At 43.8% G+C, this 13,162-nt stretch overlaps 1 protein-coding gene across 2 annotated transcripts in view; it reads right to left on the bottom strand.

The window, feature by feature from the left end:
• Positions 1-13,162, bottom strand: part of LOC135552323 (angiopoietin-1-like) — a 57,264-nt gene that overhangs the window by 20,350 nt on the left and 23,752 nt on the right. The window contains exons 2-7 of one of the 2 annotated variants that reach the window (XM_064983877.1): positions 12,782-12,937; positions 11,496-11,617; positions 10,059-10,291; positions 5,400-5,527; positions 4,313-4,414; positions 1,874-2,040 (exon numbers count right to left, since the gene is read on the bottom strand). In XM_064983877.1, the coding sequence (XP_064839949.1) occupies positions 1,874-2,040; positions 4,313-4,414; positions 5,400-5,527; positions 10,059-10,291; positions 11,496-11,617; positions 12,782-12,937 (908 nt within the window). The remainder of the gene's footprint in view (positions 1-1,873; positions 2,041-4,312; positions 4,415-5,399; positions 5,528-10,058; positions 10,292-11,495; positions 11,618-12,781; positions 12,938-13,162) is intronic. The other variant, XM_064983879.1, reaches the window with a different exon arrangement.

Below are 13,162 nucleotides of genomic sequence, written 5' to 3'. Positions count from 1 at the left end.
TGTGTGTGTGTGTGTGTGTGTGTGTGTGTGTGTGTGTGTGTGTGGCATGTGTGTGTGTGTGTGTGTGTGTGTGTGTGTGTGTGTGTGTGTGTGTGTGTGTGTGTGTGTGTGTGTGTGTGTGTGTGTGTGTGTGTGTGTGTGTGTGTGTGTGTGTGTGTGTGTGTGTGTGTGTAAGTGAGCTGCATGACCGTGCTACTTTCGTTTACGTGTCTTAACAAACGTGTCTGTCTGCGTCAGTGGAGATTGCACTATTCCAGTAAAGCCCCCACCACCGATGCCCAAAATAATCCAAAACCAAACCAAAACGTCATGCTGTCTTTTGCTACAATCTGTTGCTTCTCAGTACAATAAATACAAGTTTAAGAACATGTCGCAGATTGTTTGGGATTCTGAAGTGGAGGTGCCAGAGCAAAGGAGAACAGAACATAGATGGCAGCTTTGTTTGTGGCCTGGTTGGTTTTGGCCAATGTTCTAGAGAAGCAATCACACAACTATTTGAGAGAACAAATATATTTATAGTGAACAGCAGGCCGATTAGATTTCTCCACTCCGAGCGCCAATGAGCCTTCCTTCCCTTAGCTAAAGCCCACTATAGGCTCAAAGACGCCTCTTCCTGCCCTGAAGAAACAAACAACCACTGTTTCCCCCATCGAAATAGCAAGAGGTTACAGTATGTGTGCGTGAGGGAGAGAGAGAGAGAGAGAGGAAGAGAGGGAAACAGTGAAAGAGAGAGAGGGAGGGAGAATCCTTTGAGTGCAAATAAATCACTATCCCTGTTCAAGTGTCCTTTTACATACAGTGTAGATAAACATACCTGCATTATCCCCCCTTGAACCGTATCCTACATGGTCCTCCTCTGCACTTAACAAATCTTTCCTTGTCAAATACTGACTATAGGGAGAAGGAAGTCAGTGCCTGTGCGGTCAGTATTAAACTCTGAGAGGTAAAAAGGGATGGAGTTATCCAATCTTCACAATGGGACATATAAACCCGGATTTAGTCTCAGCGCATAACAAAAGAAATCGGTTGACCTCTCCCTATAGCTTTACTGTGAAATCAATTTCTGTAGCCTACAGAGAAAACCTGGAGAGTGTGCACCTAACACTTTAAGAGGCAGACTTCTTAAAGTAAATCCTGTCGTCACATAATCCAAGATGTTTCCACAAATTAGATATGACAATCGCCTCACTCTAAACCCGACCACACCATTTTGTCCAAACATCTGAACGCTGCGAAACACCCTTCCCAGCAGCATAAATGTCTGCAACGTCTTCGGAAAACAAACAGAAATCCATCTGAAGTTGAAAAAATAACATTTAGAAACTGAAGTAGCTTCTTATCAGAAGGGGCTACAAATCTGACGAATCACCTCAATTGGAATTGTCAGACCATCTCCTCACAGAGACCTTTGATTGCACGAAACTTTCTGGAATGTTCCAGTAGTTTTCCAAATCTAACGAATCCAAACGTCTGCCTATTTAGTGCTCTTGAAGAAGCAAAAAGTTTAACCCCTTATTCAAGGACCAAGTATCAGTTGCGGGAACACTTTACTGTATATAAATATCTGTTATGACATGATACAGTTAAATGAGAATGAATTTCCAAATCTAACGAATCCAAGCATCTGCCACAGTTTGAAACATATTTAGCGCTCTGGAAGAAGCAAAAAGTTAAACTCCTTATTCAAGGACCAAGTATCAGTTGTGGGAACACTTTACTGTATGTAAAATATCTGTTATGACATGATACCATTAAATGAGAAGGAATTTGGACTGCATAATGTCAGCAATGTCTCCATTTTAGATATCAGTCAGTAGTGGCAACATCAATTCGAGGCTTATCAAGATACATAGATACAGCTCTTTAATAGTACCTGTAGTTGCGTTTCTCACTATCGATGTGAAAGCGGTCGTACAGGGAGAAGGCCTGGTGTCCGTCCCAGTCAGTGAGCTCCACACGGAGGGCATACTGCCTCTGGCTGGTCAGCAGGTAAACAAACTCATTCCCCAGCCAGTGCTCTGCAGAAACCGTCCCAAAGCCCTGCAACAGAAGAAGAAGAGCAAGAGGAGGCCAGAGTCATCACTGAGGCCTATAGGGAATCTTACTGTAAATTCCGGGATACAGGATAGAAGTCATTCCCGATCCCTTCCAAGGTCTTCCTGGAAAAGATGCAATCTCTCCACCATGGAATTTTTTTAATAACATTTTTTGTGATGTCATCATCAATGACTGCTTCAGGATTGACGCCTAAACAAATGCAACACAAAGCATGAAACCGCACAAGAATAGCCCTCCCTGTTTATGAGAGCATAAATTGGGACCAGCTGAAAAAAGGCACACAAAGCACCTTTTCCACCCTTCCTCTTCCCACCCAAACCAAACTCGTAATAAACCCTCTTTATTACACAGTCCATAAGAATGACAACAGATGCACACAGCGCCACGTACGCCTTCTCAACAATTACAACGTTTAGATAGGATCACAATGACTCCCATCGTAGATAAAGTGCTTTTGACAGCAGCAGTAGTAACAAACCTGCAATGGGGAGAATTAGAAACTAGGATGACATGATGGCTCAAAGAGACTGGTCTGGAGCTCTGGACTGTTCCATTAATGATTTGCGGAAGGGTTGGGGGTGGGTTGAAGGGGGAGATGTGCCGAGAGCCTGCGATGATTAGGAGAATGAAAGGAGGAAAGTAAACACGGGGCATTCCTCCAGCCTGAGACATGTCCTGCTGTGTGGGTGGAAGGAGAAAGTGGCTGGGCCACGTCCCTGACTCAATCTGACTTCCGACTGATCTGCCTTTTAGCGCTGTCCAAGGCCTCCCCTTGTGATTCCGTTTCACCTCTGCAAACCTGGCTTGTGGTTGGGATGGTTGGACTCAAACAGTTGTGGTTCCCCCTGAAATGTTCCACACCAGAGTGTTCATTCACACGCAAACTTGGCTGAATGCGTCTACCAGGGATTTCAGAGAGGAGGTTTGAAATATTGTTGGGTAGAGAAGTAAACATTTTCTTAAAACGATAAAGATTGATAGAAAGTGCTCTTTCATTCTGACAAATACTAACTTAGACAAACACTTACTTAATAAGGTATTGCAAATTGTCAAATTGATTTGTGTCTCATACCGGTTAAAGAACACATTTGTTATCCTGCTACATATACTCTATCTAGTACTGCTAATGTATTTATAAACATTACGGTGATAAGATCACATACTTGACGACTAATTGTAGGGGTCACTGCCAGAGTGCTCTCCATCCTCCCACAAAATAGGAATAGCCCAACGAAGTTCGCCCAAAAGATTTATGAATCCTTCAAGTGTTTTGAATTTACGTTCAATAGCCCACAGAGACCAACGGCAGTGAATTGAATCACACAATAAAACAATATCAATCACTTAACAGGCTCTTCAAGGAAGGGCCTCTGAGGGAGGAAAAGGACCACACCGATGGTGTGCCAGTATTCGGTGGCGGTGCTCGGGTCCATGCTGATTCCATTGCCATTTGTATTCCACGCTCTCCATGCTTGGCTCGGGGTGCCATGGCTCCCTTACTGCTTCTAACCAGCTGGACTTTCTGTCCGTACCCCTTTGACCTTTCCCTTTTCACCCTTGTCAAATCTATATTTACCCTCTGCAGATCACCCATTACCATATGCTCAGATTGGTCATTAAAACACCCTCCATATTTAATCTGGTCTCCAGCTGCTGTGATGCCTACGTTATGTTAGTATACGCTACAGCTAATTGGAATGGCAAGGGGGTAGCTCATCGCTCCTAAAAGTAAAACAGAGCTTAGCCTCTTAGTGCACCAGTCGATATCTATTCCCGTATCGAATGGACGATGATGATCACAACACCTTGCACTGTAACGTAAGACTAAACAAATGTATCGTTTTCCGACTACTGCTGTCCTTTTTTATAATGAATAACAACAGTGTGTCAGGCCCAGGGTTGGTTTGGATTTCGTGCCAGCCTCCGACACCCAAGCTAGAGTCTCTAATACGAGGGCTGAGGAATCCCTCCCTGTGTACAGATGTACCAGAGATACAGCTGGTGATGCTGGGTAGGATACATTTTGTAGGAGTGTTCCACACGGGCCTGACCACTCTTGAGAATACAAGGGAATCCCTACCTCACTCTTTTTCAACATGTTAAATCCAAGAGAGAGAGGCGAGAGTACGCCCATTTGTTATAATTTCCTGTAGCAGAGGATGTGTGTTGGAAACAGACTCCTCATTCAGGCATGGCTTTATCTTGTGCGTGTGGTGCTTTCGAGTTGGGCTGTTTGTTATTCTTCTCGTCTCACCGTCTTGTACTCCTTCCACGTTTTCTGGAAGTCCAGGCCGCCGTCCTCTCTTCGCTGGATGATCGTCCATCCGCCGCCAGCGGTCTCCATGTTACAATGCACCTGTAAACACACATTCCCAGATGGTCATTATAAGGTCTCAGGCTGCCTACAGACACAATCCACATGCTCTTCTCTTACAATTTAGAGCACAAATATAGACATGATAGGTTAAATTTGCTGTTGTGAACCATCAATTCTAAAATGAAGCGGGCCTAACTAGTGATTCCTTTCTATGAATCATCGGTTCCAGGACCCAGTCCTTCTCATGTATCATCAGGGCGAAGTATTGTGAGTCCTACTCAAATGTAATCAATGTGTCCTGATCCTCCCAACAACTCCCAGGAGGTGACCCCAATCCCAGGCCTGGTGCAGACATAAGCGGACGGGGCCAGTGGAGCAGGACGCATACCACTGGACACCTGGATGGAACATGACCCTTAACCCTTGGCCGCTGTGTAAGCTGATAACAGGGTTATCTATCTGCTGTGGTGCTATTTGTTTGAGTAGTGGAGAAGGTCTGGAGGAGGTCTATCACCTCGGACAAGACCCCAGCTGAACACACAGTGCCCGGTCTGGGTATAATTAAGTATGTATAGCCCCTGACAGAATTATTCTCCGAAACCAGACACGAGGCTTTCTCCTTTCTCCTTTCTCTCCCCCTCATCCCTCACTTCTCCACCAACCTCCCCCCTCGTACCTCCCTGCCATCCGTCTGAGGCCTGGCAGCACCCTGTGGAGGTGGTGAACACCTGTTTCACCCCCTCCCCCGCCACCCTCTTGTAAACCCTGGCCCTCATCAGGCTGCCAAGTGTATATTTTGAGCCTTCGATTATTCCTGAAGCACTGAAGCAGCCAATAACTATCATTGCCCCACTTCACTTGCTGCTCTCAAATGGGTCAATGTCTCTGGCTTTCTTGGACAGAGTTGAAGCTCACTCTAGTAACAAAAACACACTAAACACTTATCAAAGAGCTGCTTAAAGTGATGAACTGGTAGATATTTTCACATGGCGTTCTCTATATGAAGTTCTGACTGGCTGCCCACCTTTTTGGTCTCCTGGGTATTAATATGTATGTTGTAGACCCCACTCTTGTAGAAACCAGCCTGGTACAGATCGGCACAGTCCCGAAACTTCTTCTCTTCGTCCACCCGCTTCGTGCTGTTTGGGACTACTGAGGAAACACGAGATACATATTTGATATCACAACTTCATGCTGTGGAAATTCAGGTTCTAGAAAGACTTCAGAAAATAGTACTTTTAAGCTAAAAAAAAACAGTCGCTCAGAGGTGGTGTTTGAATGTTAAACTGCCACAGTTACATTGCCTTCAGACTGTCAAACAATCTATCAACAAGTGTCAACAAGCAACTTCCATATGTCTTTATTTTCAAATTATATATTTGACTGACAGGTGTCAATGAGGTTATTAAAAGCCCTGTGTTCAGCACTTGGGCGCTATCCATTACCAAAATGCATTGAGTATTACAAACATTAGGAACACCTTTCTAATATTGAGTTTCACCCCCCCCCCCCCCCGGCCTCAGAACAGCCTCAATTCGTCAGGTGTCGAAACCGTTCCACAGGGATGCTGGCCCACTCCAATGCTTCTTATCGTTGTGTCTAGTTGGCTGCATTTACAGTACATCCCTGTTAGTGGGCATGTCTCCTTTACCAAGACAATCCATCCACCTGACAGGTGTGGCATATCAAGAAGCAGTTTAAACAACATGATCATTACACAGGTGTACCTTGTGCTGGAGACACCAAAAAAAAGGCCACTCTAAAATGTGCAGTTTTGTCACACAACCAAATACGACAGATGTCTTTAACTTCAGCTCATGAAACATGGCACAGCACTTTACAGTTGGCATGTTTTTTGTTCAGTGTATATACAAATATGTCAATATTTAAATAAATATTACCATCTTTACATTTCATGATTACCATCTTTACATTCCAGAAAATGAATATGTAAGTAAAGTGACACAGAAGCCGAACTACAAGGTCTCTGTGTGGATATCCATATAGCTCATGATAAAATCAGAGGGTGACTGGATGGCTTATTAGCAAGATAAAAGCAGTTTGTCAAGTGGATGATCTCCCGCCCAGAGAGAGGGCATCTGACTTTGACAGGCCTGTTCGAACAGGCAGCTGGGTCTATTTCCATCTGTATATAATTATGGCGGCAATATTTTTGAAACCAAGCAAGGGGCCTAGGACAAAATACTACAAGCTATGCATTTCAAGTTCCTGTTATAACAAGTGGTTTATATTTACCCTCCAAGTCCTTGTTTTATCGATGGAAATTACAATTCCAAAACGAGGGGGCGAATCTCAGTTTTCACACCATTGTTTTTACTATTGGGATTGTTTACGCAAAGGGGATGTCACTGGAAAGCGAAACGTGTCAGTGATCCTTAGACTCCACTTTGATCCTCCCCCCTCAGCTGAACAGTCAGTCGAGACACAGGCTGTAGGTTAGGCATATTATTTAGGCCATTTTGATGAAGTATTGAGTGTCAGCAACAAGAATATCCCACCGTGACAGGTTGATAGAGTAGGACCTTGCTCTGCGGAGTCTAACACAACTAAAGGCCGGCCCTGTCGTGACACAATTTACTTCATACGGGGAGATGGCAGGACGCATTAGAGAGGTGGGAGAGATCGGTGTCAAAGGGGACCCTTCTGACTCACAGTCTGTCACAGTGAGGACAAATTTCACAATAAACGGTGCAGTCAAAGTCTACCAGAGACCGGTGACTCCCTGCTATAGGAGAGGCACCCTTGAAGAGCTTGCAGCCTGGCTCTGAAAATATGAGGTATTTCCCAATATTTATTTACAGACAAATATTTTGTGATTCAGTGGGGACTTGTATTCAGCAGGGGGTTCATGTGAAAAGGATAGCAGGGCTGGGTGTTTGCATAAATCAGTACCCTTGCCAAATGAGCCCAAATGGACCCAGAGAGGCTGTGACGCAGATCTAAAAAGACTCTCATGAACCTACATGGACCCAAGCAGCCCCGAGAGGCCCCTCAAAGACCCCTGGGGATTGAAAAGGTCCCTTTATACATCTCACTGTGGACCCAGAAGGCACCTCATGGAGTCAAATGGACACACGTGGAAACAAAGGAACCAAAATGGACTGCGACAGATCTAGCAGACTCAATTAAATGTGAAAGGATGCTAAAAACCAAATAAAATTGACTCAAAACCACAAACAAATATCTGAGGGAAAGACAAGCAAACCAAAATAGGGTCAATAGAAGTCTGGAATAAATCCATGATAGATGGTGCCAATATACACCTCATGGATAATCCCTCTACTTGCTCCAGAGTATCTTTGCAGCGTCAGGTGTCACTTCAAGACAAATTAGTATGCTTAAACATGAGCACAGTTAAATCATAAAAGGCCTTAGTAGAAAACATCTGATGATTTACTGTACACTATGTACAATCAACGCGGTAAATGCCATTTTGAAGCATTTCATAGAACTCTGAGCTAAATGCGGATAATTAAAACAAGATCATATTCCCTCCAGACATGGCTTTCCCGGTTGTAAAAATGATTGATGGCATTCATTAGGTGGGATGATAGAATGCTGTGAAAGAAAATCATATTTAGCGCCCAGAGATTCTGAAGAGCGTTCCAACACTGAGGTCAACTACCAACTACTAACGGTATTTGGCTCAATGCTCTCTCGAAAGATTTCGGTAATAGTGACGACCCAAACGTGAGCTCAGTGGCATCTGGCTGCATCAGAGATGGTTGAGTTCAGAGCATAGTACAGTGGAAAAAGTACTGAAGAGTATTTCTGTCTGTAATAATACATTCTCATTCTGATTGACTGGGACTGGCTCCCCAGTGGGTGGGTCTATGTCCTCCTAGGCCCACCCATGGCTGAATCCCTGCCCAGTCATGTGAGATCCATAGATTAGGGCCTAATGAATTCATTTCAATTGACTGAACTGAAACTCAATTAAATCTTTGAAATTGTTGCGTGTTGCATTTATATTATTGTTCAGTATACATAGCCTAAATATTGAGAAGTATGTTTCTTGACAAACTTCAGTAACAATGTTTATGGGCATATTTTTAGCATCTAAACTCCCTTTTTAAAATGTTCCCCATAGTAACTGTCAGTGATGATTTGAATCTGAGCATTAAAGGAAATGCTAGGGTTCAGTTTTCAAAACAGAGCCTAACTCGAATAGACGCCATCCAATGGTACGAAAAGCTAACCCTCCCCGAACAAAAACACAAATCTGTTTGGTAAACAAACAAATCCTCCCCTGTAACGGAGCATCATCACATCTAGATTTAGACACTGTGGGGAACGGAAGTGTTGCAACCTCCCCTAGGAGCCATTATAGGTTGAATTATTCGGCAGGGGTGAAGAGGTGACCCCAACGCCCGGTTAGCCCTCAGTGCCACCGTGGAGGAGGATGGGACCAACCACAGAGCCAGGGTGTCCATTGTTTAATTTCACTCTCCTCTTGTTAAAGCAGCCACCAATCAAGTTGGGAGGCTGGATGCCCCAGTGACCCAAAGAAACACCCCGAGCTGACAGGGAGATAACATGGCTGACTAGGTGACAAAGTTGCAGAGGTGTTTACTAAATGGATTACTGGCAACTAATGGAACATGGCAAACGTGGACATCTTTCCATGTCAGTTAATTACTTGTTTTTCATTCGGCAAACAGTTTTAGAGACTTAAGAAACCCTAATAACATATTTGGGTCACAATATGGCACGTCACAGGGATTAGTTAATACACAGGGATTAGTTCATACGACCCATTCAGTAGACAGCTTCAACGACACTCAAAGGACCATCTGCCATAAAGTGTTCCTACTGTCTGAGCTATGAAATTAAGCCGCTAGGGAGTCTTTTTGCATAGAACAATAAAGCTATGAAGTAGCACGAGATAATCATGTCATGCACATATCCACTCTCCATGTCGTAGATATCTATTCATGCCTGCTCATTTCCTGTTATACGGGTGAACAGCCACAGGAAGCAGTGTGGGCTCCTGGGCCGTCACAGCAGGAAGTAGGGAACATGAACATAGTGCAAGGTTTCTCGCTAGACACTCCACCAATCCCAGCACACACATTTACTTGAAATCTCCTGTGACTGAATGTGATCGAAGGAAGCTTGGGATCAAGTGGGTTTGGGATTGTGCTGTTGTGTTGAGTTGGAGGGGGTGCAATGAGTTCACTGCATTGACTAAACATGAGGCTCATGTTGCTGTCAGGGTCAAGAGGTGGACCGAAGGGTCCCTTATTATCGCCACGGGGAGACACGAACGAAGAAAAAGAGTTGATTACTCAAAATGGTGGCTGTTTGACATTTCACTCAAGCGGTAACCACAGCCTAGGCTGTCACGGTGAAGCGTGATAAACCATTACCGTAACGAGAGCACCACACCGAGCAGGGCAACACTGTGCCTCTCTGTATGGAACCATATTTATCGTATTGGCATCATGGCAGCTCCTTCCTCTCTCTCATCTTTGGGAGCCCAAACAGTTTCCAAGCACCTTCTTTTAAATAACATATCCATTTTTTTTAACATCTTGCACCTGTAATAACACATATACACATGTTTTGACTTTTCTCTTCAGGGTGTAGCTCCCAACTAGGCATCTTCTTGGAGGACAATACAGTGTGAAGTCTGTCAACACGAGACCCTTAGCTACTATACCTCCGTCCTTGTTGCAGAGGCTGATGAGGTTGTGCACTGTGTCCATCATTTCCTGCTGCTGCCTCTGCATGGCGGTGCTGTTGCCCGTGGCCCTGGTCAGCTGGGTCTCCAGCTCACGGATCACGCCACTCTGTTTCCCCACCAGAGCCTGCAGGCTTCCCTTCTCCTCCCGCAGCGTCCCCAGCTCCTCCCGGTGACGAGACTCCATCTCCTGCATCTTCTGCTCCATGAACCTTGGGAGGCGGAAGACCCGACATAGGAAGGTTTGTTAGACCTTTAGTTTATAGATGACTGTAAACTGAAGCTCTAACCAACTTTCGGATTAGTCCTCTATTTGTGATTTGGTGATTACATGGTTGTATGGTAGTTACATAACAGTTGCCAAATAATTACTGGTATTTCTTTGTGATTGTCAAAAACAGTCGAATTCCATCACTTTCTAAGTTATTTTCTGCCTGCCTTCTTTTGATAGATCAAGCAAGTGAATTATTAGACCAAATCCGCTTCCGGCATATCCCCTTCTCCCGACCCTAAAACATGTTCTGAACTGTAGCCGTGGCAACATGTGTTATGGAAACCCAACTATATACATTACGCCCAGACATGATAGCAATTCTTTATGTATATATATACATACATTTCATCAGAAACTTTGCAGACTAATCTAAGCTCTAACCGTATCCTATGGTCTTCCATTTGATAAATAATGCCTGAAAAATGATCTCGTCTGGAAAATGATTTAATCTGAAAGATGATATAGTCTGAAAGATGATACAGGCTGACGTCGTATTGATGAACAAATTCAGAACTACTCCGCTTGCATTAAATTGATGAATAAAATCAAATGTTTAAATGGGAGGTGATTTCATAATTGAGCAATCTTTGAAAATTGCTCCCAGTAAAGAAATCCTCTGTGGAGGCTCCTCTTGGAGGACGGCTCATAATAATGGCTGGAACGGAGGCAATTACCAGCCATTACCACGAGCCCATCCTCCCCAATTAAGGTGCCACCAACCTCATGTGGAACCCATGTCTATAAACCTTGTGCGCAGCTCTCAAATATAGGAATCAGTATACATATATTTTTATGAATGGAAGAATTCAGTACAGCTGTGTTACTGTATGTACAGTAAACACTGGGGATGGGAGGGAGCTTTTAAGCAGACGATGAGAGACAAACTGGACAAACTGGACTCTGAAAAGCCATGCAAAAGCCACATTCGATTACTCCCATTGCAACATCATTAAAGTGCAGCTTTCAAAGACCATCTAGGAAAATATGGCCTTATGGACTTCATACTGTTATACTTCATGGAATTGGATGTCTTGTTGCACATTGAGTTGATCTGTCTATACATGAGTTTGTGTCTGGAGTCATGAAAGGCATGATGTCTTTAAATGATGTTTCACATTGTGTTTAGCGGCCTGTGAGTTTACCCGTTCTTGTCGTGGAGCTTTCTGATCTCGTTGGTCTGCACCATGAGCTGCTTCTCCAGCTTGTTGGTGGACAGGGAGTTCTCAAGCAGTTGAATCTCTAGTCTGGAGGTTTGGTTCAGAACCTGCTCCAAGGCAGAAATAGGTTAGCGGTAGCCTGCCTTATAGAGGTGTTCCAGCAAAACAAAGTGTAGGTAAGATGTAAATCATCTGCTCCTCTTTGGGAAGAGGTAATAAAGTATAGGTTTTGCATGAAGAGAGGTTGTTCTGACACATGGTAATACTCAGTGATTTTGCTTATCTAAACCTACCCCCACAAGTACCAGTTTTGTCCCCTTCCTTCTTAAGCTCCCCAAGTATCAAGAGAAGTTGAAACCTAAACATAGGCACCAGTGGCGGTCAGTGCCGTTTAAGATGAGGGAGGATGATTCTTTTTTTCATGAGCATGGCCTTATTTATATTACAACATGTCAGATAACTGTCATTCATATTCCATTCACCCAGTTCAATGTAACAGCGACGGGTTTAGGCTACTACATGATACTCAAATTTTCCTTATACCCATCATGAGGTTGCTACAACGGACACAGGTTGAGAGACAAATTTGAGGTGACAGACAGTGACACAAACAAGAGTTTCTATTCTATTTTTCAACAGAAACGGGAAAATGCATAAACCCCTGATCACGCGTAAACACACAGCCACGTCGTATTTCTCTCTTGCTTCTCTTTCATTTTGGAAGAAATGCATTTGTTCAAAACTGTTCAACTATTGTCTTTCTCTCTTTTTGAGTCAACTACTCACCACATTTTATGCACTGCAGTGCTAGCTTATGCTTATTCAGTACTATAATAATTATTTGATAACTTTGGGTGGAAGTCAATGTACCCAGAGGAGGACAGAAGCTAGCTGTCCTCCGGCTACAGTACACCATTGCGCTACCCTACAAAGGGCTGTTGAGGCTACTGCAAAATAGTGTGTTTTAATCAATTATTTGGTGACGTGATTATATTTAGTGTAGTTTTATCTAAAATTGATAACTTTTTAAATGTTTTACCATTTTTATTTTTATGAAATTCACTGAGGAGGCTGGTCCTCCCCTTCCTCCTCTGCGTAGCCTTCACTGATATGAACATAAAGAGAGCGTAGGTATTTACATGTCATCCATATTTTCTTTGGCCAGTTCCCCCTTTTGCTTTTTTTTGGGTGGTTTAATGTGGAATAGCTGAGTCTATGGTGCGTGAGATTGTTCCCGGCAGGAGTGTGAGGAGTTTAGGGGGATATAGTACCTGCGTCTCTACATCGGTTAGCTTGCGGGTCTGCTCGGCCGTCTGGGACAAGAGGTTGGTGCCCATCTCCAACATGGCGGCTGTGTGGTTGTGAACGGCACTCTGCTGCAACTGGGCCATCTCTGTCTTCATGCTCTCCTTTATGTCGTTTTCAATCTGAAGATAGATTATGAGAGGATGGATGAGACACAGAGCATGAAACAGACTAAAACAGATGGCCCATAATGCAAACTCAACAAAACTGGGGTATGTTGAAAAAACGAAAGTAGCAGAGGATAAACAGACGCTGTAAATCATGCAGACACAACAAAATAGAGATACATTTGAAAACAGTGACAGTTGAGAGACGACATTCAATCACTTTACAGTTGAAAGAAAGAA

This window comes from Oncorhynchus masou, chromosome 13, assembly GCF_036934945.1.
Source record: "Oncorhynchus masou masou isolate Uvic2021 chromosome 13, UVic_Omas_1.1, whole genome shotgun sequence".
Classification (NCBI taxonomy): Eukaryota; Metazoa; Chordata; class Actinopteri; order Salmoniformes; family Salmonidae; genus Oncorhynchus; species Oncorhynchus masou.
This window is presented reverse-complemented; position numbering and strand designations above follow the sequence as displayed.